At 41.4% G+C, this 27,537-nt stretch overlaps 1 protein-coding gene across 4 annotated transcripts in view; it reads left to right on the top strand.

The window, feature by feature from the left end:
• The window catches only part of Mettl8 (methyltransferase 8, methylcytidine), a 135,534-nt gene that overhangs the window by 75,811 nt on the left and 32,186 nt on the right, over window positions 1-27,537 (top strand). For all 4 annotated transcript variants that reach the window (XM_004660241.2, XM_045147911.1, XM_045147910.1 and 1 more), the window contains exons 3-5: window positions 287-378; window positions 23,269-23,513; window positions 25,670-25,719. In XM_004660241.2, the coding sequence (XP_004660298.2) occupies window positions 287-378; window positions 23,269-23,513; window positions 25,670-25,719 (387 nt within the window). The remainder of the gene's footprint in view (window positions 1-286; window positions 379-23,268; window positions 23,514-25,669; window positions 25,720-27,537) is intronic.

A 27,537-nucleotide genomic window follows, 5' to 3' on the forward strand; every position in this document is an offset into this window, starting at 1 on the left:
GACATGACTTTAGCAACCATTTCCCAAAAGTCACAGCGGCTTTTACCATGGCCAGATCCAAGCAGAAGACCTTTGGAGATGCAGTGTGGCCCCAGCACCATCAAGAGGAACCTCTGACACAAAACATATCCATTTGACATGGAGTAGTTTGTGTCACTTGTGTTTGCCTTAATCCAGAAGGAAAGATGGAATCCCTGGTCACATCTTTTCTGCTCTGTTCAGTTATAAAGCATGTTTTACAATTTTTGTTGTTGCTGTTATTGTTTTGTTTTGCTTTTTTAACTAGGGATCACATGCAATGGTCTAAAGAAGAAGAAGAAGCAGCCAGAAAAAATGTAGAAGAGAACTCAGCTGTGCGGATCCTTCCAGAAGAACAAGGTAGCCCACTCCACAGGCTCCTGGAGCTGGGCCTCTCTGACCTTCCGAGGCCTTGGTTCAAAACTAGTCATTCCTCTTCTCCCTTGTGCCATTGCGTTTGAGAGTTCTTAGCTGCAACCCAAGCCAATCAATCTTCTTGTTCCCTTTGGTAGAATTCCCAGTTCTTTCAATATAGTGGGACCAAAATTAATGAAATAAATTATGTATTCACCCTATAATTGGTCTTTTGGTAGTCATACTGCTTTTTCTGGGAGATGCCCATATGGGTGGCATTTTAAGCAAATATGAAAATGTAACTAAAATTTTCTTCTTGGTATGCTGCTTTCAGAATGCTGCTGTGCATTTCACTTGCTAGGAACTTTGAACAAATTCATAAACTTTTGAGTAAAAAGAAAAAGTCCTTCAAAATGTTGCTAGTTTTTGAATATAAGTTTTTTTTTAACTTTTTATTGACAGCCTCCATTATATATACAATGCGCCCTGATCATAATTCCCTCCCACTACCCTCTCTGTCCTCCCTCCCCTCTCTCCCCTCCACTGAATCTCTTCTTCTTTTCAACAAATCCCTCTTCTACTTTGAACTCATTTTTTTTTTTTTTACCTTCATATTATGAGATCTTGGGTAGATAGCAACAGCCACTGTGAAGTCATGAATGCGACAGCCACTTAATGTCTGGAAGACAGTATTCCAAAGTCCTCCCCTTCATATTCTTTCCACAGCCTCTTCTGCAATGGTTCCTGAGCCTTGGAGGGTGCGATAGAGATGTATCACTTAGTCCTAAACACTACACTGTCACTTTTTCTTAGCTCTTTAATAAGTTTTTTTTTAAATTAATTAATTATTTATTTATTTGACAGAGAAGGGTGGGGGAGAGAGAGAGAGAGAGAATGGGCGCGCCAGGGCCTCCAGCCACTGCAAATGAACTCCAGACGTGTGCACCCCCTTGTGCATCTGGCGAACGCTAAGCCATCCCTCCAACCCAAGTTTGTTTTTTTTTTTTTTTAAAAGAGAATCAGACTTTTATTTTATTTATTTATTTGAGAGGGGGGAGAGGCAGGTAGAAAGACAGAATGGGTGCATCAGGGCCTGTAGTCACTGTAAACGAACTCCAGACACATGCGCCCCCTTGCGCATCTGGCTTACGCGTGTCCTGGGGAATCAAACCATGGTCCTTAGGCTTCACAGGCAAATACCTTCACCATTTCTAAGCCATTTCCCCAGCCCCTCTTTGATAAGTTTTAAGTCTCCCCAGTAGTCACCATTGTTAAAAAAGAGAAGCGTCTCTAACTATAAGTGAGGAGTAGCATTAATATATGGGCATAAATATAAGTACTTAGAGGGAGATACTATATAGGATAAAGATTTTTTTTTAATATTTTTTTGTTTTATTTATTTATTTGAGAGCGACAGAGAGAGAGAGAGAGGAGAATGGGCTTCCAGCCACTGCAAACGAACTCCAGATGCATGCGCCCCCTTGTGCATCTAGCTAACGTGGGTCCTGGGGAATCGAGCCAAGAACCGGGGTCCTTAGGCTTCACAGGCAAGCGTTTAACCACTAAGCCATCTCTCCAGCCCAGGATAAAGATTTTTTATTATTTACTTAGTTTGTGTTTGTGAGGTAGGGTCTCACTAGCTCAGGCTGACCTGGAATTCACTATGTGTAGTCTCAGGGTGGCCTCGAACTCACGTCAATCCTCCTACCTCTGCCTCCCAAGTGCTGGGATTAAAGGCATGCGCCACCATGCCCGGCTAGGTTTTTATGTTTTATATTTTATTTATTTATTTGCAAGTAGAGATATATATAGAGAGAAACAGAGAGAGAAGGTATAGGTGTACCAGGGCCTCTAGCCACTGCAGACAAAGTCCAGATGCATGCACCACTTTGTGCATCTAGCTTTAAGTAGGTACTGGGGAAATCAAACCCGGGTCCTTAGGCTTTGCAAGCAAGTACCTTTAACTGCTCAGCCATCTCTACCTCCAAAGTGCTGGAATTATAAGCATATACCACCACTCCCAGCTTTTCTTTCTTTCTTTCTTTTTTTTTTTTTTAAGTTTCTGTTATTTAGTTGTACATGTGTTCATGGGTGTGGGTACGTGAGGATAGGCATGCAATGTACATGCCATGGCGCATAAGAAGGTCTTTCAGGTCAGTCTGTGGCCTTTCCCCCCTCATTTGAGGCTGGGGTTCTCACTTTGGGTCCTGGCTCTGCTATTCTTTTTTTTTTTTTTTTTTTAATTTTTTTGTGTATTTTATTTATTTGAGAGTGACAGACAAAGAGAAAGAAGCAGATAGATAGAGAGAGAATGGGCATGCCAGGGCTTCCAGCCACTGAAAACAAACTCCAGAAAAGTGCGCCCCCTTGTGCATCTGGCTAATGTGGGTCCTGGGGAATCAAGCCTCGAACCCAGGTCCTTAGGCTTCACAGGCAAGTGCTTAACTGCTAAGTCATTTCTCCAGCCCTGCTATGCTCTTTTTTCTACACTCTTCCTTGAGCTTCTGGGAAGCTCTCCAGCCTCTGCCTCTCATCTTGTCATCAAGTGTTAGCATGCTGGGGTTACAGAAGCCCACTATGACTTCTGGCTTTTTACATGAGGTTTGGGAATCGAACTCACATACTCCAGCTTGAGCTGTCAGCACTGAGCCATCTCCCTCTTTTTCCCTTTTTGGTTCTTCAAGGTAGAGTCTCACTGTAGCCCAGGCTGAACTGGAATTAGTCTCAAGACAGCCTCAAACTCATGGCAATCCTCCTATCTCAGCTGCCCAAATACTGGGATTAAAGGTGTGTACCACCACACCTGGCTTTTTTTTTTTTTTTTTAATAAGCGATGTGGTAGTACACATCATGGTAGCTGGACCTGTAATGCCAGCACTCTGGGGCAGGAGGATCACCATGACTTTGAAGACAGACTAGTCTATATAGTAAGTTTGAGGTCAACCTAGGCTATCTAAGGAGAACTTGTCTCAAAAACAAAATCATAATAAATAAATAAATTTGATTGATTACAAAATAGATACAGAAATTTATATAACTTATATAGGAATTCTAATGTGGTTCACTGAATTTTCACATCGATACAAATAGCACCTCATGGAGAAACAGAATATTATTAACAGTAACCTAGAAGTTTCCACATTTTTCTATCCAACTTACTTACCTTCCCCAGCCCCTCACATCTCCCAGAAGAGCAGCCACTATTCTGGCCTCTTATACCATGGATTTGTTTTGGTTATAGTCTTTATCCTTTCCCAGTCACTCTTGTGACAATATCACTGTATCCTAGCAGTACACTAGAAGTCAGCAAACTGGCCTATAGGCCAAGTCCACCTTGCTGAATTTTTTAAAAATTTATTTACTTGAGAGAGAGATACAGAAATAGGCAGGGAGAGAGAGAGAATGGGTGTGCAATGGCCTCCAGCCACTGCAAATGAACTCCAGATGTGTGCACCCCTTTGTACATCTGGCTAATATGGGTTCTGGGGAGTCAAACCTGGGTCCTTTGGCTTTGCAGGCAAGAGTCTTAACCACTAAGCCATTTCTCCAGCCCTTGCTGAATATTTTTGTTTGTTTATTTATTTTTATTTGAGAGTGATAGAGAAAGAGAGAGAGAGAGAATGGGTGCATCAGGGCCTCCAGTCACTGCAAAGGAACTCCAGATGCATGTGCCACCTTGTTCATCTGGCTTACGTGGGTCCTGGGGAATTAAGCCTTGAACTTGGGTCCTTAGGCTTCATAGGCAAGCACTTAATCGCTAAGCCATCTCTCCAGCCCTGGATATTTTTATAAGTGTTTATTAGAACACAAATATATGAATTTGTTGACATATTGTTGACTGTTGTTGCTTTTGAGCTATAATTACAAAGACTGGACATGTCTCATAAAGACTAAAATACTTGACCCTGTACAGAAAAGATTACCAGCTGGGGGTGGTGGCATGCACACCTTTAATCCCAGCACTTGGGAGGCAGAGGTTTGCCATGAGTTCAAGGCCACCCTGAGACTTCCCAGTTAATTCCAGCTCAGCCTGGGCTAGAGGGAGACCCTACCTTGAAAAACCAAACTAAACAAATAAATAAGTAGAATTAAAAAAAAAAAAAAAAAAAAAAAGATTACCAGAGCTGTTCCAATGCTAGAATGCTGTTCCTAGGTTGGTCAGATGTCCTGAAACTCCTCAGGGAAAATGTTTGCATTCCAGATGTAAATCACAAGTCCCGCGTTCAAGTTACATAGTCTGCAATTGCGGCTGAAGTGTGAAGCCAACGTGCCTGGGAGACTGAAGTAATGAGACAGCCTTTGGCTAGTGCCAACCTGTCTTGCCCTCTGGTGTCATTTGTTACCTATTTTGTGCAGCATCGTTTGTTATTGCTTAGCAGCAGCTCTCCTTCCTCATCCTCAGCACCGATGTGTCCTTGCGGGCTGGGGTGGAGGGCAAGCCGCGGGGAAGACGAGCACCTGATCCCCAGTGGAATTTTTCTATTTTTACGAGCTCCGTCCATGCAGTTGCAGAGTGGAATATGGCCGGGGAGTGTTGGGTTGGATTTGAGGGTGCATACCAGGGGTAGCACTGCCTACAAACCAGCCAGCATCACATTCCTTTGCAGGACTCTGTCTCACTGTTTCTGGGGAAGTGTAACTTTGCTTCCCGGCCAGCAGCTGTGCAGACATATTTTCCACATTACTCAAGCTTCTGCTAGTGGCCACCTGGATATAACAGAGAAAGCCCGAACAGAATTAAAAGTTATCAGTGTTTTAATTCATTTTCAAGAAATTAAAATCTCTACACAGTTCCTTTCCTGATGATATGAACGGCTAAGGAGGTTTTTAAACTGAAGGTTTCTGTTCAGAACTTAAATAGGTGAACAAGGCTGATTTCTCTTAAAGTGCTCTATATGTGGCTGCCTATTGTCCTATTTATGTTAACAATGAACTTGAGCGAAGCTAATGAGAAGGTTATTTTAGGGCCGCAGAAACCGCAGTAAAGGAAAAATGACAGTTCCCACAGAACCATAGTGTGACCAAAATAGAAAGGTGGTGACTGGCCTCTCTGTGGAAGTAGGGAAGGCAGGCGGGAGAGGGCTGATGGTACCACTTTGAGGCATTTGATTTGCTTATTAGTATGTGTAGTCTTTTCTGAGCAAGTTTTCCTGGCTACTGTGAAGACAGAACAAAAGATTCCATTTCAAAATGACTCAAAGAGGTCGAGGATTCTGCTCCGCGTGCCCGCCTCCCCGCCCCTCCCAGTAACCTTACCTGCTCAAAGCAGCGGACTCCATGGCATCAGGAAGAAAGGCATTATGAGGTGACTGTCGTATACTTCAAGTAAGGTCGCACCGAGACTGCAGGGAGAGTGGCGAAACCAGAAAACTTGCCTTCTGAGGCATTACGTGGAGGCACAGGCTATGAGAGCCACCCAGCAGTTGCTGTTACGGGTCTGCAGAAGCCTGGGTGAAGCTTCTGGCTTGATATTTCATGTCTTCCATAAATAAAGGTCAAGGTGAATAGGGGGATATAGAAGTTTTGCCTCCAGACTTAGTAAGAACCCCAAAGAAGCCTTGACCGGGTTCTTTCACCAGTGCCTCTGTTCATTCGCCACTGTCATTCCCTATCTGACTGGCTTTGAAGGAGCCAGTGTTCTGCCATCCCAGAGGGTTCCACACGCAGGAGCACTGGTTATTGATCATATCTTCTTTATTAATGCCCTAGGGAGGAAATACTGGTTGTTCTCCCGTACTGGCCAACTGTGACACATTTCTTTCCTTTGCTTGCTTTTTTGTTTGTTTGTTTTTGTTTTTGTTTTTTTTCAAGGTAGGGTCTCACGCTAGCTCAGGCTGACCTGGAATTCACTATGTTGTCTCAGGGTGACCTCGAACTCACTATGATCCTCCCAGCTCTGCCTCCCGAGGGCTGGGATTAAAGGCGTGCGCCACCATGCCTGGCTTTCTGTGACACATTTCTTTTGGTCTCTGTGTCACTTCTCCTGTCACTCCCTTCTCCCACTGCTCACCTATTGTCTGAGCTATTGGTGAGAACAGAAGTCAGGAAACACCCTCACAATCTGAGAATAGGATTTTTCGGCATGACAGATAATAATCTTTTGTTATAGAACAGTTGATGGCTTGGTTCTGTAATGAAAATGTATAGCATCCAGGCTCTAGCCAGCAATATTTCTTTCAATTAGAGCTCCCAGATTAATGATTTTTAATTCCACATTTCCTTTGCCTAATTACTTTTCAATTTTGTTGTAGCTCATATTTCTTTTAAAAGCAAGTTAGCTCAAAGAAATGAGAAAGATGCATTTGGCAGTTTTTGAGTTAACATGATTATGTTTTATAATTTCCTAAAAAAGATCTCCAGTGTGCTATATCTCAGTTGGTTATATAGGAAACATAATGGGTTTTTAAAACTTAATAACAAAACAGCTGCTATTTCCCCTTTAGAATATTCTTATATACAACTACCTGCCTAGAGTAAGTTATCTATGTCAAGCAAATAAGTCTTTTTAAAATACTTATTTACAGGCACACAGAGAAAGACAGGAAAAGACACAGAGACAGAGAGAAAGAGAAAGAATGGGTGCACCAGGGCCCCTTGCCACTGCAAATGAACTTCAGATGCGTGCACCACTTTGTACATCTGACTTTACATGGGTACTAGGGAATTGAACCTGGGTCATTAGGCTTTGCAGGCAAGCACCTTCACTGCAGAGCCATTTCTCAAGCTTGCTAATAAATGTCATTATACCTTATATTGTGAATACCTTACCACTGAAGAAAATGTTCTATGTGGAAAAAAAAATAGTGCAGCTAATAGTGCTGATGAAAACATAGAGTATTTGCTTATAAGATGGCCTTGGCTGTTTAAAATTTTATGCAGTGCCTTAGAATTACACTTTTAATTTTGCAATTTTAAGAGTTTTCCTTTATTAGACAATGAACTTCATTCAGTGACATGTGGAAATTTCCAACTTTGAGAGTTCAGGTATTTGCGTAATTGGTGTGCAAAAATAACTTTAAATTGCTTTTTGTTACATGGCAACTTAGAATAAATTTTCATAATTCATATTAATTATATCATATATGCCAAATATATAAATGCTTTAATTCAGTTTTTTAGTTACAATGTTCCGGCTGATTCAGATGAATTCTGAATATTGAAGTACAGTTAAGAATGCCATATTCCTTCTTCCCCTGAGCATTATCAAATGTAATAAATGAATAATTGAGGAGCTTTTTCATCTGGCTCTACTAAAACAGATCCCTACATCCTTTTTATTGTCATTAGCATAGAGCAATTAACTCTGGACAGCTGACCACTTAGAACAACAGGAAGAAAAAGATGCTTCCCCAAGAAAAATGTGATTCATCTGCCCATTGAGTGATCGGTTAGACGAGACCAAGGCAGTGCAGGTGTCTTATCATTGTTGACCTAAATTTACGGCCCAGAAAATAGAATGAGAATAGAAGTTTTCCACTCATGGTCAGTGAGTAACTTCTCCCATTCCTTGGTTATAGATGCTCTTGCGTGTCAGGAAATTAAATCTTCCACTGAAGGGTCGTATTGTGTCGTGCTCATAACTAGGAGTTTGGGTAAGCTTCTGTGAGGCCACATTCCCGGGCATGGTGGAGCTGCGGGCAGTGATGGAGGTACTGCTGAAACGCTACTTGAGAATGCCAAGCAGGCTCCAGCCCATGGGTATCATGTTTCCTATCTTCTCAGAGAGCCCTTGTGCCCTGGTGCTCATGTGAGCTCATCATAGAGCCAGGTAGGGCTTGTGTTTTATACAGTGCACAGAAAAGGATTTAATCAGTTCTGCATATCTCATCTGCTTTAATGAAGGTTAATGCCTCTCAACATTATTTTTACAGTTTACTTATAACAATTGTAAGGCACCGTAAGGCTTTAATTTCAAGTCTTGGGAAAATCTATTATCTTTAGGACTTGAGTTGACTTTGTATTCAGAAGATGGTGTTAAGATTGTTAAGAGCCACAGGCTGCTGAGTTTGACAGACCTGGTCTAGATGCTAGAACTGCTCTTTGAGGCAGGGTAACTTTGGGGACATTTTTTATCCCCTCTGACCTTGAATTCTTTTATATATAAATTGAAATAACACTGCATAGCTAAGAGATTTTGGTGTTGTTGTTTTCGAGGTAGGATAGCACTCTAGCCCAGGCTGGCCTGGAATTCACTCTATTGTTCCAGACTGGCCTCAAACTCATAACAATCCTCCTACCTCTGCCTCCAGAATGCTGGGAGTAAAGGTGTATGCTACCACGCCCAGCTTCTAAGAGATATTACCCACAAATTGTTGGCTCTTCCCTTGATAGGGTAGAGATTCCCTCAACCCACCCCCCCAAAAAGAGATCTTTTTTCCATTTGCTATTGACATGGGAATTAGGAGTTGAGGGCAGTGGAGCTTTTCTCTGTTCTTGGGTTGGTGATAACTCGGGAGTTAGGGTGTGGGGCACTCAAAGTCACACAAAACTTCCAATGAGGCAGTGGCCTCTGGGTTGCTTTGATGTTGACAAATGGCTTTCACAGACAGCAGAGGATGAAGTTTAGAAAGATCTTTTTAGAGATGGCTTAGTGGTTAAGGCGCTTGCCTACAAAGCTAAAGAACCCAGGTTCAATTCCCCAGAACCCACATAAGCCAGATACACAAGGTGGCACATGCATCTGGAATTCATTTACAGTGGCTAGAGATCCTGGCATGTGTCCTCTCTCCCTCTCTCTCTCTCTCTCTCTCTCTCTCTCTCTCTCTCTCTCATAAATAAATAAAATATAAAAAAAGAAAAAGATCTTATTATAGAGCTTAAGAAAAGGAAGGCAGACAGAGCTCCTACCCAGGACGGGGTTCCTGGAAATGGGAAAGACTATGTAGAAACCCAAATTGGGGTCTTATATGGAAATTTACTGGACGGGGGGCTAAACTGGTTACTCCACCCCTGACACTAGGTGTCTAGGCACTGCCAGGTTTTTAGGAAAGGGAGTTATACCTTGATATTCCTACGGAAGTGGTTAATCTTCTCTTCTAAGAAAGAAAGAGATAAGGAAAGACTAGATCCCATTCATATCTTCCAGTGAGTATTAGCAGGAAAGAGCTAAGAACAAAACAGATTCTCCCTCACAGGCTTAAGGACATTCTCTTCCCATGTCATCTTGGGGGCCCTGCCATCCCTAAACTCTCTCAGTATGGCAAGGCTAGACCATGAAATGAGAGCTGAGCATCAGCCACCTGTCAGTTCAGTGGCCAAAGAATGAAGAAGTAGATTCCTAGGCTCACATAGAACTTCTTATTCCCTGGGGGGGGGGGGGAAGGGGGAGGTCATAGACATAGGATGAAGAAATGAAGGGGGAGAAGGAAGTGAGGAACAGGGAGAGATGGGGAGAAAGGACAAGAAAGGGGGGTGAATATGACCAAAGTGCATTATATGCATATTGAAAGTTATCAGTGAAACCTATTTTTTTTATTTAATTTTATATATAACAGGTTATTCTCTTTACCCCTCGCCCCTGCTCCCATTACCCTGGAGGCCCTCCACAGTGGGGTTATGGTATTCACTGTTGGGTCATGAAGGCCTCATTCAGTCCCTGTGGAGTAGCAAGAGGGGGAACTGTGCCTCGGGGTATTCTGACCCACTCTGTGGCTCTTACAATCCTTCCACAATATTCCCTGAGCCATGGCAGGCCTATTGGCAGTCTGATTTAGTGTTGAGTTCCTTGTAGCCTCTGGATTTTTGCTTTGATAGATTTTGATTGATCACCCTATCTGTCACCATCATCCTGGAGCTGGTTGTCAGGCTAGCAGTAAGCAGATTAGCAGATTCGTGTTGCCACTTCTTCTGCAATTTTTTTTGGGCCTTGGTAGCTGTGGTGGTGGTGGGGGGGTGGGGGCGGAGGGAATGCCTCTGGGCATGATGTCTCCCAACCTGTGGCTCTTACAATCTTTCCACCCCCTCTTCTGCAACATTCCCTGAGCCGTGGTGGGTGAGCTTTAAGTCTACTTCCAGAGGCTTTCTGCTTTGGCAGGTGTTGAGTATCCTCAGAGTCTGTCTTCCTTCACCCTGGCACTGATTGTCAGGCTCACCATGGAAGGAGCACTCTTGCTCATCTCAACGATTCCTCTGTGGTTTCCAATGTGGCTTGGCTAAAGTGTGAGGGGTGGTTTATCTCCTCGGGTCTCACTACCCTCTGAAAAAGAAGTACAGATTTCTCAATGGAGAGTGAAGTCAGCATAGCTTAACTGGGATCAGCAGTACTAATTTAGGGAGAGTTTGATGTGTGTAACCCCTCTTTTCACCAAAGACTAATGAGAGCTTGACACTGGAGAGCATAATCTTTGTCTCCATAGGATTCTAATCTCGTTCCCAATTCCAGATATGGGTTTCTTTACACTGAGTGGATGTCTTAGCCAATCAGAAAGCTATTGGTTACCCACCAAGCATGTGTGCCACTATTGCACTGGTGTGTATGTCCTGTCAGGGTGTTTGCTTCTGAGTAGCTTAGACCTCTAGTTGCTCAAACAGCTGTTGTTGGACACTTACCCCCAGTAGCTCATGTAGCACTTTGCATGGGCTGACTTTCTGGGGACTGGCTCTCTTCTGTATTCCAGCCAGGTCTCTCTATGTTCTGTGTTGGCAGCATATATATGCTGTCTTCAGCAATATGGTCTTACCTTTTACTTCAGGTGGGTAATCAAGTGCTTTGACAGAAACCTGTCTTAATTTGGGGACATCATAGTCTTTCTGATCATCTGTTCATTGTGAGTAGAAGTGGAAGTTACAGGTAAGAGACAAAAAACAAACAAAAAAAAATTTAAGTTTAGGCTTCATCCCACCCTCTCCAAGGGATTTCTTTTCAAGTACTCCCCCCCCTCACTCCTTTTGAGGGTTATACCTTTTAGCCTATCTCTAAGGATAAAGGTTCCTATGGTACCAGTTCATTTTGGATTTAGTTTTGTGTTTGTTTTTCCCCACTCTCCTTTTCCCCTTCCCCCAAACCCTTCCATCCCTTTTGGCTGGGCCTTGAGTTGCCTATCAGGTATGCCAGCAACTCGAGTTGGTCCAGGTTAGGAACCACAGATAAGTGAGACCATGAAGTGTTTGTCTTTCTGGGATTGTGTGAGGTTGCTGAGTGTGATCTGTTCCAAGTTTGTCCATTTTTCCACAAATTTCATTGTATCATTGTTTCTTACTGCTGAGTAGAATTCCATTGTGTAAATGTACCACAACTTCATTATCCATTCATCCAGTGATGGGCACCTGGGTTGTTTCCAGTTCTTTACACTGAGTGGATCTCTTAGCCAATCAGAAAGCTATTGGTTACCCACCAAGCATGTGTGCCACTATTACACTGGTGTGTATGTCCTGTCAGGGTGTTTGCTTCTGAGTAGCTTAGACCTCTAGTTGCTCAAACTGTTGTTGGACACTTACCCCCAGTAGCTCATGTAGCACTTTCCATGGGCTAACTTTCTGGGGACTGGCTCTCTTCTGTATTCCAGCCAGGTCTCTGAATGAATTAAGCAGCTATAAACATGGTTTAGTTAATATCTGTGTAGTGAAACATGGAGCATTTGAGATAAATGCCCAATAAGTGAATAACTGAGTCTGTTCGTAGTTCTATATTCATTCTTTTCAGAAATCTCCATATTTATTTCCATAATGGTTGTACAAGTTTACATTCCCACCAACAGTGGATGAGGGTTCCTCTTTCCCCACATCCTCACCAACAGTTGTTTATTTTATTTTTTTAATGATAGTCGTCCTTACTGGAATAAGGTAGAATCTCATAGTTGTTTTAATTTGCAGTTTCCTAATGGTTAGGGATGTTGAACATTTTCTTGTGTGTGTTGCCATTTGTATTTCTTCCTCTGAGAACTCCCTGTTCAGTTCTCTGTCCCATATTTGGAGTTGGTTGTTTGATTTTTTTTTATTGTTTAGTTTTTTGAGTCCTTTGTTAGTAGTATAGCTGGGTAAAATTATCTCCCATTCTGTGGGTAATCTATTGGCTCTTCTTATGGCATGTTTGTCTGTATAAAAGCTTATTAGCTTCATGGGATACCATTGGTTGAGTGATTGTTTAATTTCTTGGACTAATGGAGTTTTTTTCAGGAAGTCTTTCCCACTCCTATATCGTGGAGAGTTCCTATTTTTTTCTTCCAGTAGAAGAGTTTGAGGTCATATATTGAGGCTTTAGTCCATTTGGATTTGATTTTTGGGTATGGTGAGATGAGTGAGTCTAGTTTCTTTTTTTTTACATGTGGTTATCCAATTTGTCCAGAACCATTTGTTAAAGATGCTGTCTTTTCTCCATTATACTTTATTAGCACCTTTGTCAAAGATCAAGTAGCTGTAGTTACTTGACCTATGGTCTGGATCTTCAGTTCTGTTCCATTGGTCTATATTTCTGTTTTTGTGCTAGTACCTCACTGTTTTTGTTACTATGGATTTTTAATATAGCTTTCAATCAGGTATGGTGATACCTCCAGAGGTGTTTTCTTATGTTTGTTTTTTTGCTGAGGATATTTTTGGATATCCAAGGCCTACTACCATTCCATATGAATTTTAAGATTATTTTTTCTATCTCTACAAAGAATGATGCCAGAATTTTTATTGGTATTGTGTTAAATCTATATATTGCTTTTGGTAAAATTTCCATTTTTCACAATATTAATTCTACCTATTCAGGAGCATGGGAGGTCTTTCCATCTTCTCAGATCCTCCTTGATTTCTTTATTGAGTTTATGTTTTCATTATATAGGTCTTTCACATCCTTGGTTAGAGTTATTCAGAGGTATTTAATTTTTTTGTTGGAAATGGGACAGCCTTGCTGATTTCTTTCTCTGTTTATTTGTCCTTTGCATATAGAAAGCCTTCTGGGGGCTGGAGAGATGGCTTAGTGGATAAGGCACTCACCTGCAAAGCTGAAGGACTCAGGTTCAATACCCCAGTACCCATGTAAGCCAGATGCCAAGGTGGCACATGCTTCTGGAGTTCATTTGCAGCAGTTGAATGACCTGGTGTGCCCATTCTCTCTCTATATATATCTGCCTTTCTCTCAAATAAATAAAAATAAAATAAAATAAAATAAAACATTTTAAAAGGAAGGCTGGGGCTGTAGAGATGGCTTAGCAGTTAAGGTGTTTGCCTGCAAAGCCAAAGGATCCTGTTTCAACTCTCTAGGACCCCCGTAAGCCAGATGCACAAAGGGGTGCATGCATGCATCTGAAGTTCATTTGCAGTGGCTGGAGGCCCTGGCATACCCATTCTCTCCCTCTCTCTTTCTCGTTGCCTCTTTCCCTCTCTCAAATTAATAAATAAAATATTTCTTTTAAAAAAAGGCTACTGATTTTTGTATGTTGATTTTGTATTCTGCCACTTTACTGAAAGAATTAATCACCTTTAGAAGTTTTGAAATGGGGACTTTCAAGTCACTTATGTACAGGTTCATGTCATCTGCAAATAGGGATAGCTTAATTTCTTCCTTTCCAATTTGTATCTCTTTCTCCTGTCTTATTGCTTGGGCTAGGACTTCTAGTACTGTGCTGAAGAGCAGTGGTGAAAGTGGACATCCCTGTCTTATTCCCAATCTCAATGGGAACTCCTTGAGTTTTTCCCCATTAAGTATTATTTGGGATTTAGATGCTTTATATATAGCCTTAATTGTGCAGAGATATTAAACCCTCCATGCCTGTTCTCTGTACCATTTTGATCATGAAGTAGTGTTGTATTTTGTCAAAGTCCTTATCTGAATCAATTGAGATGATCATGTGGGTTTTGTGATTAAGTTTATTTATATGGTGTTATTACATTGACTGATTTCCGTATCTTGATGTGTTGTTGAATTCAGTTTGCTAGGATTTTGTTTAGGATCTTTGCATCTAAATTCATCAAGAATATAGGCCTATCGGCCTATAGTTTTCTTGTTGCATCTGTCTGGTTTTGGTATTATGGTAATGCTAGCTTCATAAAAGGAGTTGGGGAACATTTCCTGCTCTCCAATTATGTGAAACAGTTTGAGAAAAATTGGTTTCAGTTCTTCAATGAAGGTTTGATAGAATTCAGCTGAGAAACCATCCGGTCCTAGACTTTGCCTTTTGGAGAGGTTTTTGATTACCTTGTCAATCTCAGTGGATATGATAGGCTTGTTTAGGAGATTAATCTGCTCTGAGTTTAGTTTTGGTAGATGGTATGTGGCTAGGAATTCATCCATTTCTTTCAGATTATCCAATTTTGTGGAGTAGAGGTTTTGGAAGTATGTCCTGATGATTCTTCCAATTTAATTGATGTCTGCTGTGACCTCTCCTTTTTCATTTCTGATTTTGCTAATTTTAGACTTCTCTTGTTTTTACTTTATTAAATTGGCAAGGGGTTTATCAATCTTGTTTATATTTTCAAGGAACCAGCTGTTTGTTTCATTGATTTTTTTTTTTTTTTGTCGTTTCTTTAGTTGCCAGTTCATTAATTTCTACTCTGATCTTGATTATTTCTTTCCATCTGGAGCTCTTAGAGTTGGATTCTTCTTGTTTTTCCAATATCTTTAGGTGGACAGATTGTTTATTAATTTCAGATCTCTCTTTGTTATGAAGGCATTTAGCACTATGAATTTTCCCCTTAGGACTGCCTTCATTGTGTTCCATAAGTTTTGGTAAGTTATGTTTTTTCATCATCACTCAATTCTAGGAATTTTACAATTTCTTTTGTGATTTCTTTTATGAACCATTCTCTGTTTAAAAGTGTGTTGTTCAATCTCCAGGAGCTAGTGGAGTTCCTGATGGGTCTCTTGTTATGAATTTTTATTTGAAAGCATTGTGATCTGATATGATGCAGGAAGTTACTTTAGTTTTACTGAATTTATGGAGCCATGCTATATGGCCTAATATATGGTCTATTTTGGAGACAGTTCCACAGGCTGATAAGAAGAATATGTATTCTATAGAATTGGGGTGGAAAGTTCTGTAGATATCCATTAGGTCTAGTTGATCTATGGTGTTGTTGAGCTCTATTATTTCCCTGTTGATTTTCTGTTTGGATGATGTGTCTATTGATGATACCAGAGTATTGAAGTCCCCAAATATGATGGTGTTGGTGTTTATCTCTGTTTTGTTGTCAAGGAGGTTTTGTTTCATAAACTGTGGTGCACCGAATTAGATGTGAACTGGATTGGTATAGGATGGGATTATAACTGCAGATGCACAGATTGTTGGGATTGCAAGTGCATTAAAAGTACCTGGGGGAACTAGGAGGTGGGGACCTGGGAGCTCTGGCCTACTCACTCCACTTCCATGTACTCTTCAGCACACTGGGATCAGGGGTTGGGGAACCAGGATCGGGAAGCTGGAGAGCCAGAGGCAAGAAGCCAGCTCCTACAGTGGCCTGTGCACCCTCTGGCTCAGGGAATAGGCATTTGGGTACCTACGGGCCAGTCATTCAGGAACTCTGAGCAAAAGTCTTTCTTCTACAGCCCCCACACAGGGACCAGGCTTCCCCAAGCCAGTAGCAGGAGAACCGGGACCAGGGAACTGGGAGAGGGAGGGACAGGGAGATCTGGCCTACTCATTCCATATGCACACCCTCTGGGACAGGCTCTCCAGGAGTTGGGGACCCAGGGGCATTCAGTCAGGAAGGCAGAGCAAGGGGTCTGCTTCCGCAAGAAGCTTGCAGGGTCCAAGCAGTCCCAAGCCAGCAGCAGGGGAACTAGGACCAGGACCTGGGAGGTGGGGGAGGGGAACAGAGAGACCTGGCCTGCTCACTCCATGTGGGCAAAGCCACTGTTGTTATTTTTAATGTTATCAGTGTAATCACTTCTTATGATTGCTTTGTTCTACATTTTGGGTGAAATGTGGTGGGGGGGGTTGTAAATTTTTTATGTGAGAGAGAAAATTGGCATGCCAGGGTCTCCAGCCACTGTAATCACTGTAATCAAACTCCAGATGTGTGACCTTTACACATTTGTGTCACCTTGTGCATTTGGCTTACGTGGGACCTAGAGAGTCGAACATGGGTCCTTGGGCTTTGCAGACAAGTACCTTAAAGGTAAACTGTCTCTCTAGTCCTGAAAATGCTTTTTTTTTTGAGAGAGAGAGGGGGGCTTTTTAAAGAATATTTTTTTGTAGGGTGTGATAGTGCACATCTTTAATCCCAGCACTCAGGAGGCAGAGTTAGGTTATTCGCTAAGTGTTCTAGGCCAGCTTGAAACTGTACAGTGAATTACAGGTCAGCCTCAGCTAGAATGAGACCCTACCTCAAAAAAAAAATTTTTTTTTTGTTTATATATTTGAGAAAGACAGACAGGCAGACAGGGAGTAAATGAGTATGAGTATGCCAGGACTTCCTGCCACTGCAGATGAACTCCAGATAGATATGCCACTTGATATCTGGCTTTATGTGGGTACTGGGGAATCAAATCCAGGCTATCAGGCTTTGTTAGCAAGCGCCTCTAACCACTGAACCATATATGCTAACAGAAATGAAGGGAAGGGATAGGCTAATATAAGAGAAGAATATTCATATATTTCCTTCATGAAGATTGTCTCCAACTCAGAAATACTTTTAAAATGTCTTGGAATTACAGATAGAACAGCAACGCTTACTTGTCTTCTGGTAGTAATCAGGTCTCTTTTGGTTTGTGTTTTGGTTTTCAGACAAGGTCTTTCTAGGTCATCAAGGTTGGCCTGGAACTTCTGATATTTCTGCCTCTGCCTCCCATCAAGTCTTTTGGAAAGTTTGCATAGAGTAGGGTTGAATTTAAATGCCTGATGTTTATTATCTAAACTAAATTGTAGTCATGTCACTAAAGAATGACTTTCTTTGTAAACAATAAAAATTAAAATAGTCGTATGAGCTCATCTTTAAAATGGCAATCTGATCCAAGGTTGTATAGTTTATAGAAATAGCAGTGTTTGTTCTCCATAAACTCACGGGGTTTAATAGAAAATGTATTGAGTCACAGAGCTTATACAGTCTATACAGATATTCTAATTCAACCCCTTCACCAAAGGAAACTTGACAAGATGAATGAAAATTTCAGCTAAGATTCTTTGTACTTGACAATCCTCAGATTTTAACACTTTTCCAATTTTCATCTATGATGAGGGAATATACAAACGCAGAGTTGCCATCAGTGTTTTTTTCAATATTTTATTTATTTATTTGGTAGAGAGAGAGAGAGTATGAGTGGGTGCACCAGGGCCTCCAGCCACTGAACTCCAGACACATGTGCCCCTTGTGCATCTGGCTAACATGGGTTCTGGGGAATTGAACCCTTGCAAAACCTCTGGCTTTGCAGGCAAACACCTTCACCGTTAAGCCATCCCTTCAGCTCGCCATCAGTGTTTTCACTATTGTATGAATGGGTTTTCTTAATATAATTATCCATTCCGCCTGGTATGATGGTGTATGCCTTCAATCCCAGCACTTGAGAGGCAGAGGCAGGAGAATCACTAGAAGTTCAAGGCCAGCCCAGAGCTACAGAGTTCAAGGTAAGCCTGAATTAGAGTGAGACCCTACCTTTGAAAAAACTGTGTTTGTGTGTTATCCTTTCAGCTTAAAATGCCACATAACTGTGCCCTGTTTTGGCTTGTATGTTTTGCTTATTCCTTCCCATGGTGGGCATTCAAGTTATTTCCCCCTCTTTTCTATCATAGATAGAACTGCTATGTAAATATTTTTGTTACATCTCTGCCTGTTCCATACCAGTTAATCCCCAGGGGAGTATATCTACAAATTAATTGAGGCAAAGCATGAAAGTCTAGTTTCTAGTAACTTGGCTCAAATTCACTTCACAAGTAGCTTGATATCAGAAACCCAAATACTGTAGATTTGACTAAATATAGATCTTCTTAGCTTTAAGTGTCAGTCTTTTGGCTACTTTTTACTAGGTACAAAATCTTTCACCTGCACAGAATGGGTTACAAAGAGCTTCTATGTCTAGAAGATTGCACCTTTAGCAGTCCTACCCTTCCTTTGGCTCTTACATTCTTTATTTTTTTAATTCAATTTTTATTTATTTATTTTAGAGAGAGAGAAAGAGGCAGATAAAGAGAGAGAATGGGGAGGCAGAGGTAGGAGGATCACCGTGAGTTCAAGGCCACCCTGAGACTACATAGTGAATTCCAGGTCAGCCTGGGCTAGAGTGAGACCCTACCTCAAAAAAAGAGAGAGAGAGAGAGAGAGAGAGAGAATGGGCACACCAGGGCATGCAGCCACTGCGAACAAACTCCCGACACCACCTTGTGCATCTGGCTTATGTGGGTCTGAGAAATTGAAATCCTTTGGCTTTACAGATAAGTGCCTTCGCTGCTCAGCCATCTCTCCAGCTGTGGCTCTTACATTCTTTCTGCTACCTCTTCTGCAATGGGCCCTGAGCCTTGGAGGGTGTGCTAGAGGCGTTTTGGTGCTGAACATTCTTCTGTCACTTTTCCGAACTATGGTGCCTTTGAGTCATCCCAGAGGTCACTGCCATCTGAAAAGAGAAGCTTCTGTAACCCAAAAGTGAGGCTAGCATTAATACATGAGTATGAACTTTAAGAGAAGTACTTACTGGGTAGTTTGGTGAGCATAATATGTGCATTAAGCCAGGCACAAGCAGGCGGTACACCCCTAGGGCTCATGACCTCCCCCATAGTAAGTTTTCAGTACCAGACATGTATTCCCTCGTGTGGAGCAGGCCTCCAGTTCAATTCCAGAGCAGTTGGTTTCTCCCATGCCACTATTTCACCTGTTGGCCCATTTGGCCTGGTTGGCCAAACTTAAGGCTTGCAGTGTCCACTGTTGTTCATCTCCACCGATGACTGCTCTCTCCCGTAGGGCTGCATGTATCATAGCTTTTCCAGCTTTCTGTCAGCTGGTCTACACAGAAGTTTTCAGCTCAGCTCCATCTTGATTCCTCAGTGACCTTGCAGCTCAAACATGTGCAGTCTTCAGCAATAGGGTCTTACTATCTATTCATAGTGAGAAACCAAGAGCCTTGTCAATGGCCTGTAATGTTTTGGGGGCCTCAGGGGCCTCCTTGGTCAACAGCTTACTGGAAGATATCCTATCCGTGGCACTGAAAATTTTCTAGTAACATCTTCTGGATGTGCCATTGTCCAAAAATGCAGGTTTCCATACAGCTTATTCATACCCTCTTAGATTTTGATTAACCCTCCCCCCATCACCCTTCTTTTCCTCAATTTCTTCCTGTGACGTCACTTAAGCCATTCCACCTCCAGTAATCCTTTCAGCTACTTACATCTATACAATACCATCCCCTTTGATTCTCCCCTCTCCTCCCTCCCTAATAGTCAATTTCTAGCTTATTAGCCTCTGCTATCGAGTTTTACTTCAACTCACATAGAAGTCTAAACATTTATAGCTAGGATCTATATATGGGAGAGAACATGTAGCATTTGGCTTTCTGGACCTGGGTTACGTCACTTAGTATAATCATTTCCAGGTACATATATTTCCCTGCAAATTCATAATTTCATTTTTCTTGACTGCTGAGTAGAACTCCATTGTATAAATGTGCCACATCTTCATTATCCACTCATCAGTTGAGGGACATGTAGGCTGGTTCCGTTTCCTAGCTGTTGTGAATAGAGTGGCAAGAATGTGGATGTACAAGTATCTCTAAGGTAGTGAGACAAGTCCTTAAAAAATATGCCTAGGAGTGGTATAGCTGGGTCTTATAGTAATTCTATTTTCAGCTCTCTCAGGAGCCTCCACACTGATTTCCACAATGGCTGTACCAGTTTACATTCCTACCAACAGTGGACAAGGGTTCCTCTTTTTCTGTATCCTCACCAACATTTATTATCATTTGTTTTCTCAATGGTAGCCATTCTGATAGGAGTGAGATGGAATCTCAAAGTAGTTTTAATTTGCATTTCCCCGATGGCACTCAGACTTTAAATGCAGATGGTAATTTCTGGCCTTACTAAAGTCCTGCTGCAAGATAGGATTCAGCCCTTGATGGAAAAGAAGCCTATGGTCATTTCAGTAGCGATACATGATGTCAGACTGTAAAGATAAAAATGGGGGGCTGGAGAGATGGCTTAGTGGTTAAGGAGCTTGCCTGCAAAGCGTAAGGACCTATGTTCTATTCTCCAGATCCCAAGTTAGCCAGATGCAAAGGTGAGGTAAGTGCAAGGTCATGCATGCCCACTAGGTGGCACAGGTGTCTGGAGTTTCATTGCAGTGGCTAAGGCCCTGGTGTGCCAATTCTCTCTCTCTTTCTCTCTCTCTCTCTCTCTCTCTCTCTCTCTCAAATAAAAAATAAAAATAGGAAGAAGAAAAGGAAAACTAGAAGGACTTGGGACAGAGCTCTAAAACAAAGATAATATGACTAACAGGCAGCTGCTTTTTCCGAAGGTTGAGGCTTCTTTACAATTATGAAGGAAGAGAGTTCTCTATTTTCATTTGTGGTTTAACCTACTTCTGGAATAGAGAGTAAACTCACATGGATCAAAGTTAAGTAAAAATTCTGCATATCACAGGATTTTTAAGTGGTTGGTTGGTTGGCAGATTGGTTGATTTTTTTGAGACAGGATCTCATTGCATAGCCCAGGCTAACTTCAAATTCATGGTAGTCCTCCTGCCTCAGCCTACTGAGTGCTGGAAGTACAGGCATGTGCCACCATGCTTGGTGATATTTTATATCTATATAAGTATGTATGTCTATATACATGCATGTTTATAGTGTAGACACATGTAGTTTTCTCCTTCCTTTTAATGGATGTTTGGGTAATATATGCATTGTTCTATACCTTGCTTCTTCCTCCAAAACTAAATCTTGAAAAGTACTGTGTACCTGTTAGTAAGCTTTTTCATTCTTCAAAAACACTTTTAAATTGTCATGTGACAGCCGGGCATGGTGGCACATGCCTTTAATCCCCGCACTCAGGAGGCAGAGGTAAGAGGATTGCCATGAGTTCAAGGTCACCCTGAGACATAGTGAATTCCAGGTCAGCCTGGACCAGAGTGAGACCCTACCTCGAAAAACCAAAACCAAAATTGTCATTTGCCCACCTTGGATGAAAGGAATTCTCAATCCATATGTTAAGCCTAAGGGTTAGCCTTAACAGAGGCCAAGAAATGGTTGGTGTATAAATGATGGAAGGAGCAAATTATTTTATTTTATGAACTTATTCATCTATTTGGTTTTATTTGTTTTTTTTATTTGTTTGTTTGTTTTATATTTGTTTTTGAGGCCCAGGCTGAGCCTAGTCTGGCCATGAACTTCTGGTTCTTCTGCCTCCTCCTCCTCGCAAGTGATGGGATTAAAGGAATGTGTTCCTTTAATCCATGCCTGGCTTTTGTTGTATTTCGTTCTGTTTGGGGCCTTGCTGTGCAGTCCCTTTTGGCTTTAACTTTCTGTGTTTAGGCTTAATTTACAATCTTCCTGCCTCAGCCTCCCAAGTATTGGGATTATAGGCATGCACCCTCACACCCAGCCTGAATTAATTTATCACTGTAAGGTACAGGTGAAAAGAACCAGGAGGTTAAAAGTTGCCTGAAGCTATAAGACTATTAAACTAACCCTGGCCCAGTGGCACAGGGATGACATCACAAAGTAACTATTTAAGAAAGCATTGATAATTCTCTTGAAAGCTTCATGTTGAAAGATGCCAATAGAAAGAGATATGTCTAGGTGTTGCCAGAAAATAAGGTTATGGGATGACGTCTAGACTCTCAAGAGTCAGGAGACAAGGTCTGGTTTATTGTGACTGGGGCTGTGAGTACCTGAACAAATGGTTCAATTCCCATCTTCAGATGCAAACAAGGAATTGGGATAGAGTCTCAGAGAACCTCCTTGCTCTAAAGTCATGGCATTTGTAATTCCAGTTTTCTTTCTGTTTATCAATTTGCACATTTGTCATATTGCAAGTACATTTGCAGAGACAAAAAGTGAGATGTACTTTCTCGAAGGTAATGAAAAGCCATACAGACTACTGATAAATATATGATTGTTAAGATTCAAGGATTAGGGGCTGGAGAGACAGCTCAGTGGCTAAAGCACTTGCCTGCAGAGCCTAAGGACCTGCATTAAATTCCTTACTATCAACCTACATAAATCAAGATGCATAAGGTGGTGTATGTGCCTGGAGTTGTTTTACAGTGGCCAGAGGCCCATATTCTCTCTCTCATTCTCAAATAAATAAAAAAATACTTTTTAGAATTCCAAGATTAGACAATAGAAAATTAGCTTGCAAGCTGGTGGCACACCCTTAATCCCAGCACTTGGGAGGCAAAGGTAGGAGGATCACCATGAGTTGGAGGCCATCCTGAGACTACATAAAGAATTCCAGGTAAAACAAAACAGGGCTGGAGAGATGGCTTAGCGGTTAAGCGCTTGCCTGTGAAGCCTAAGGACCCCGGTTTGAGGCTCAGTTCCCCAGGACCCACGTTAGCCAGATGCACAAGGGGGCGCACACGTCTGGAGTTCGTTTGCAGTGGCTGGAAGCCCTGGTGCGCCCATTCTCTCTCTCTCTCTCTTTCTTTCTCTCTCTGTCACTCTCAAATAAATAAAAATGAAATAAACAAAAAAAATTAAAAAAAAAAAACAAAAAAAAGGGAGGAAGAAAGAAAGAGAAAATAGTTTGCAAAAACTATGTTCTTCACAAAATTTGATTGGCCAAACAATAAAGAGAAAAGATTTATAGGAATACAATTACCCACTTTGGAGGGAACAAAGTAAAGCTCAGTTTTAGCCTTTTATCAGATAAGTAAAATTATTGAAGAAATATAAAACTTATTAAATAGTAAATATAATCATTAGTAAATTAACATACATAGTGTAATTATATATTTATTTACTTCTTATTTAAGTATTGGATGTTTTCAGTTGCTAAAATAGTAGCCAACAGTAAGCCTTAATTCACAGCAAAAACCAATTTTATCTCTCTCTTCTAGTTAAGTATGACTGTGACGCTCACAAATACTGGGACGCGTTTTACAAGATTCATAAGAATAAGTTTTTCAAGAATCGTAATTGGCTGTTGAGGGAATTCCCTGAAATTCTTCCAGCTGATGAAAGCACTAAGGAGGGCGTGGGAGAATGGCCAAGGGATCATGTCCGAAGCCATGCTGAAGACAGAGGAGGCTCTCCACAGCCTGACCCGTTTCCTGGTAGCAATGCTGCCTTCAGAATTCTAGAGGTACTGTGTTCAAGGACAGAAGTAGAAAGTGTGTTTCATATTATTTTATAAACGGTCCAGATTGTCTAGGTGGAAAGTGATCAGATGTAATTCAATGTCCAGTATACTTTTATGCATAAACTCACCTCTTTAATTTTTGAAGTTTTAAGTTTGTGGCTGTAATACCTTTTTTGGTTTTTGTTTTTTGAGGTAGGGTCTTGCTCTGGCCCAGGCTGGCCTGGAATTCACTCTGTAGTCTCAGGCTGGTCTCGAACTCATGGCAATCCTCCTACCTCTACCTCCTGAGTTTGGATTAAAGGCGTGTGCCACCACACCCGGCTTTAATAACGTTTTTGTTGCTTTTTTTCTTTTGTTTTCAACTTGAAGGCAGTTTTACGTACTGATGAAATTTTGTTCTTAATTTTTACTTTCTCTATTATTACCTCGTTTTAGGTGAAATAGAAGTGAATAAGATATATAATTTGCTATAATATGCTGTAAATGTTGATCTTCTTTTTTTTTAATTTTTTTGTTATTTTTATTTATTTATTTGAGAGCGACAGACAGAGAGAGAAAGAGGTAGATAGAGAAAGGTAGAGAGAATGGGCACACCAGGGCCTTCAGCCACTGTAAACGTGTGTCCCCTTGTACATCTGGCCAACGTGGGTTCTGGAGAGTCGAGCCTCGAACCAGGGTCCTTAGGCTTCACAGGCAAGCACTTAACCGCTAAGCCATCTCTCCAGCCCTGGTCTTCTAGTTTTGAAACTAAATCCCACCTTTTGAATTATAAGGGTAACATATAATGATTACAGAGGGCTTGCTAAAGACCAGATAATGAAATAAAACCCAACCAATAAATTATTTTACCACTGTTAACATCTTTACTGACTTTTCCAGCATTTGTTTATACCCACTTGCATTTAGTGGTTTTGCTTTTTTTTCTATTAACATATCTTAAGCAGTTTCCCTATCATTAAAAATTCTCTATGAACATTTTCATGGCTGAAAAATATTTTCAATAGAGAGCACTATAATTTTGATCATCTGTTTCCATACTACTGGCATTTAAATCATTTCAGGTTTGTTTTCAGCAGTAGACCTCTTTGGGTATAAACCTTATCTGCATTTTCTTTTATAGTCTTAGATTAGATTTACTAGCTTATAATGTGTGGAATTTTTTAATTCTGAGAGAATTACCAAATCTAAGAGACATAACCAAATCGCTTTCTAAGAAGTTTAGTGATAATACCAGGGGTGACAACATGCCTGAATTCCAGCACTCAGGGGCCAGAGGCAGGAATAGCCCCACAAGTTCAAGGACAGCCTGGTCTACATAGCAAGCTCCAAGCCAGCCAGGGCTATGTATACATAGCAAGATCCACCCCCACCCCCCAAAAAAGTAAAGTGACACTAATATAAGATCCATAGCAATATATCCTTCTTGGTTAGAATATTCTTGTTTTAGGGTTTTCTACTTTACTGAACGAAATTATACTTTTTTCTCTTTTTTTTTAATTTATTTTTTGGTGAAGATAGGGATTGAATCTAGGGCTTTGCATATGCTAAGCAAGCATTCTGCCATTGAAACATATTTTCAGTATTTCCTTCCTTCCTTCCTGTGCTAATTGATTTGCTTACTTATTTATATTGAGAAAGGATCTCATTAAGTTCCCAGGCTGGCCTTGTACTTCCCGCTGTAGCCCACCCAGGTGGACTTGAGTTTGTGGTCTTCCTCAGCCTCCTGAGTAGCTCCAGGATCGGAACCCCTGAGTAGCCAGGATTACAGACCTGCTGCGGGTCACGCAGTTCTTCCGATGTGTACAAGTCATTTGTACTTCGTTGCATTCTGTCCGTTTCTTTCCTTTGCTTGTGTGATTTTCATGAGCCCTGCTCTTTATTGTATTTATTGCAAATGTTTTCTGTTGGGGCTATTGTGGCAATGTATTGGTCACCTATTAATTTGATTCATTTTAGGTTTTGGTGGCTACAAAACTTTAAATGTATCCATAGTCAACATTTTATTGTTAACTCTTGTGATTTATTTCACCTGGCCTTTGAATTAGAAAGTTCCACCATACCCAGAGGTCCAGTAAGAGTTGTTTTTTTTTTCTTAGAAAATCTGATATTGTGAGGAAATGTAATGCATTCACGATACTTGTTTATTCTTTTGATTGTAGGTTGGCTGTGGCGCTGGAAATAGTGTTTTTCCAATTCTCAACACCTTGCAGTGAGTTTTAAGTGCTTTCCCCTACGGAATTTTATGTATTTACGGGATGGTGAGGAATTCTGGAAACATGTTGTCATTATTTGCCAGCAGCGTTCTTGATTCCCAAATTCTTAACTAATGGCTAAAGCAAACTTCAAAGGATGTGTCGTAGACACTAATTTCACATGCACTGATAATTATTCAAAGCCATGAGTTGTCTACCTTGGGCTTGAAGTACTTTTTTGAAATTTTTATTTTATTTATTTATCTACAAGAGATAGAAAGAGAGAGAGAGAGAGAGAGAGAGAGAGAGAGAGAGAGAGAGAAAGAGAGAATGGACACACCAAGGCATCTAGCCACTGCAAGTGAACTCCAGACACATGGGTCACCTTGTGCATGTGGCTTTACATGGGCATTGGGGAATCGAACCTGGGTCCTTTGGTTTTGCCAGCAGGCACCTTAACTGCTGAGCCATCTCTCCAGTCCTGAAGTACTTTTTTAAAGTTTGTGTTTATATGGAGAAGGTAAGAAAAGAAAGAGCTACATCCTTTCTCTAAGCTCTGCTTAGCTTAGTGACAGGTATCTTACACAGATAATAAAATTTTTTGGTTTTGTTTTGGTTTCTCGAGGTAGGGTCTCACTCTAGCACAGGTCTACCTGAAATTCATTATATAGTCTCAGGCTGGCTGTTGCAGTCCGGTTCGCATTGCTGGTAGAAATCAGCCAACCAAGAGCAGCTTCTGGGAAAAAGAGATTTATTTTGGCTTATAGGCTCGAGGGGAAGCTCCACGATGGCAGGGGAAAACGATGGCATGAGCAGAGGGTGGACATCACCCCCTGGCCAACATAAGGTGGACTACAGCAACAGGAGGGTGTGCCAAACACTGGCACAGGGAAACTGGCTATAAAGCCCTTAAGCCCGCCCCCAACAATCCACTCCCTCCAGGAGGCATTAATTCCCAAATATCCATCAGCTGGGAACCTAGCATTCAGAACACCTAAGTTTATGGGGGACACCTGAACCAAACCACCACACTGGCCTTGCACAGCAATCCTCCCACCTCTGCCTCACAAGTGCTAGATTAAAGGCGTGTACTACCATGCCCACTGATAATAGAATTTAAAGTGTACACCGCAGTCCCCAACTTATTTTGTCATCATTTCAGAACAACCCCCAAGATGCAAAACAGAAATAGATGATGGGACGTAGACATCCTCCTCACCTACACTTCCTGTTCACCAACCCTCTCACCGGTGTTGTAGTATTTCCATGGTGAAGACATCTCATAAAACCCTCCAAACTAGTCTGTCAGATTCGTTCTTTTTACGTTTACACAATACCTCTCCTATCATTGTTTCCCTTAAAATCAGCGTAAGTACATTGTAGACCACTTCCATCAGGAGGAAAGTGGGAAGGATCATCCACATTCTTCTCATCCTAGCGTAGCCACTTAGGGCATTTTCATTCTACATGCATACTTTTTAAAATATTTATTTATTTATTTATTTATTAACACAGAGAGAGTATGGGTGGGTCAGGGCCTCTTGCCACTGCAAACGAACTCCAGATGCATGTGCCACTTTGGCCACTTTGTGCATCTAACTTTACAGGGGTATTGGGGAATTGAACCCAGGCTGACAGGCTTTGCAAGGAAACACCATTGATGGCTGAGCCATCGCCCCAAACCCTACATGTATATTTTTTAATTTAGCAGGGTTTTTTTTGTTTTTTTTTTTTGAGGCAAGACCAACAGACTGTCTTTCTCTTTTTATGTGGGGGGAGGGGAAGAAAATTGGCACCTCAGGGCTTCCTGACACTGAAGTCAAACTTCCGATGCA

This window comes from Jaculus jaculus, chromosome 4 (assembly GCF_020740685.1).
Source record: "Jaculus jaculus isolate mJacJac1 chromosome 4, mJacJac1.mat.Y.cur, whole genome shotgun sequence".
Taxonomy (NCBI): Eukaryota; Metazoa; Chordata; class Mammalia; order Rodentia; family Dipodidae; genus Jaculus; species Jaculus jaculus.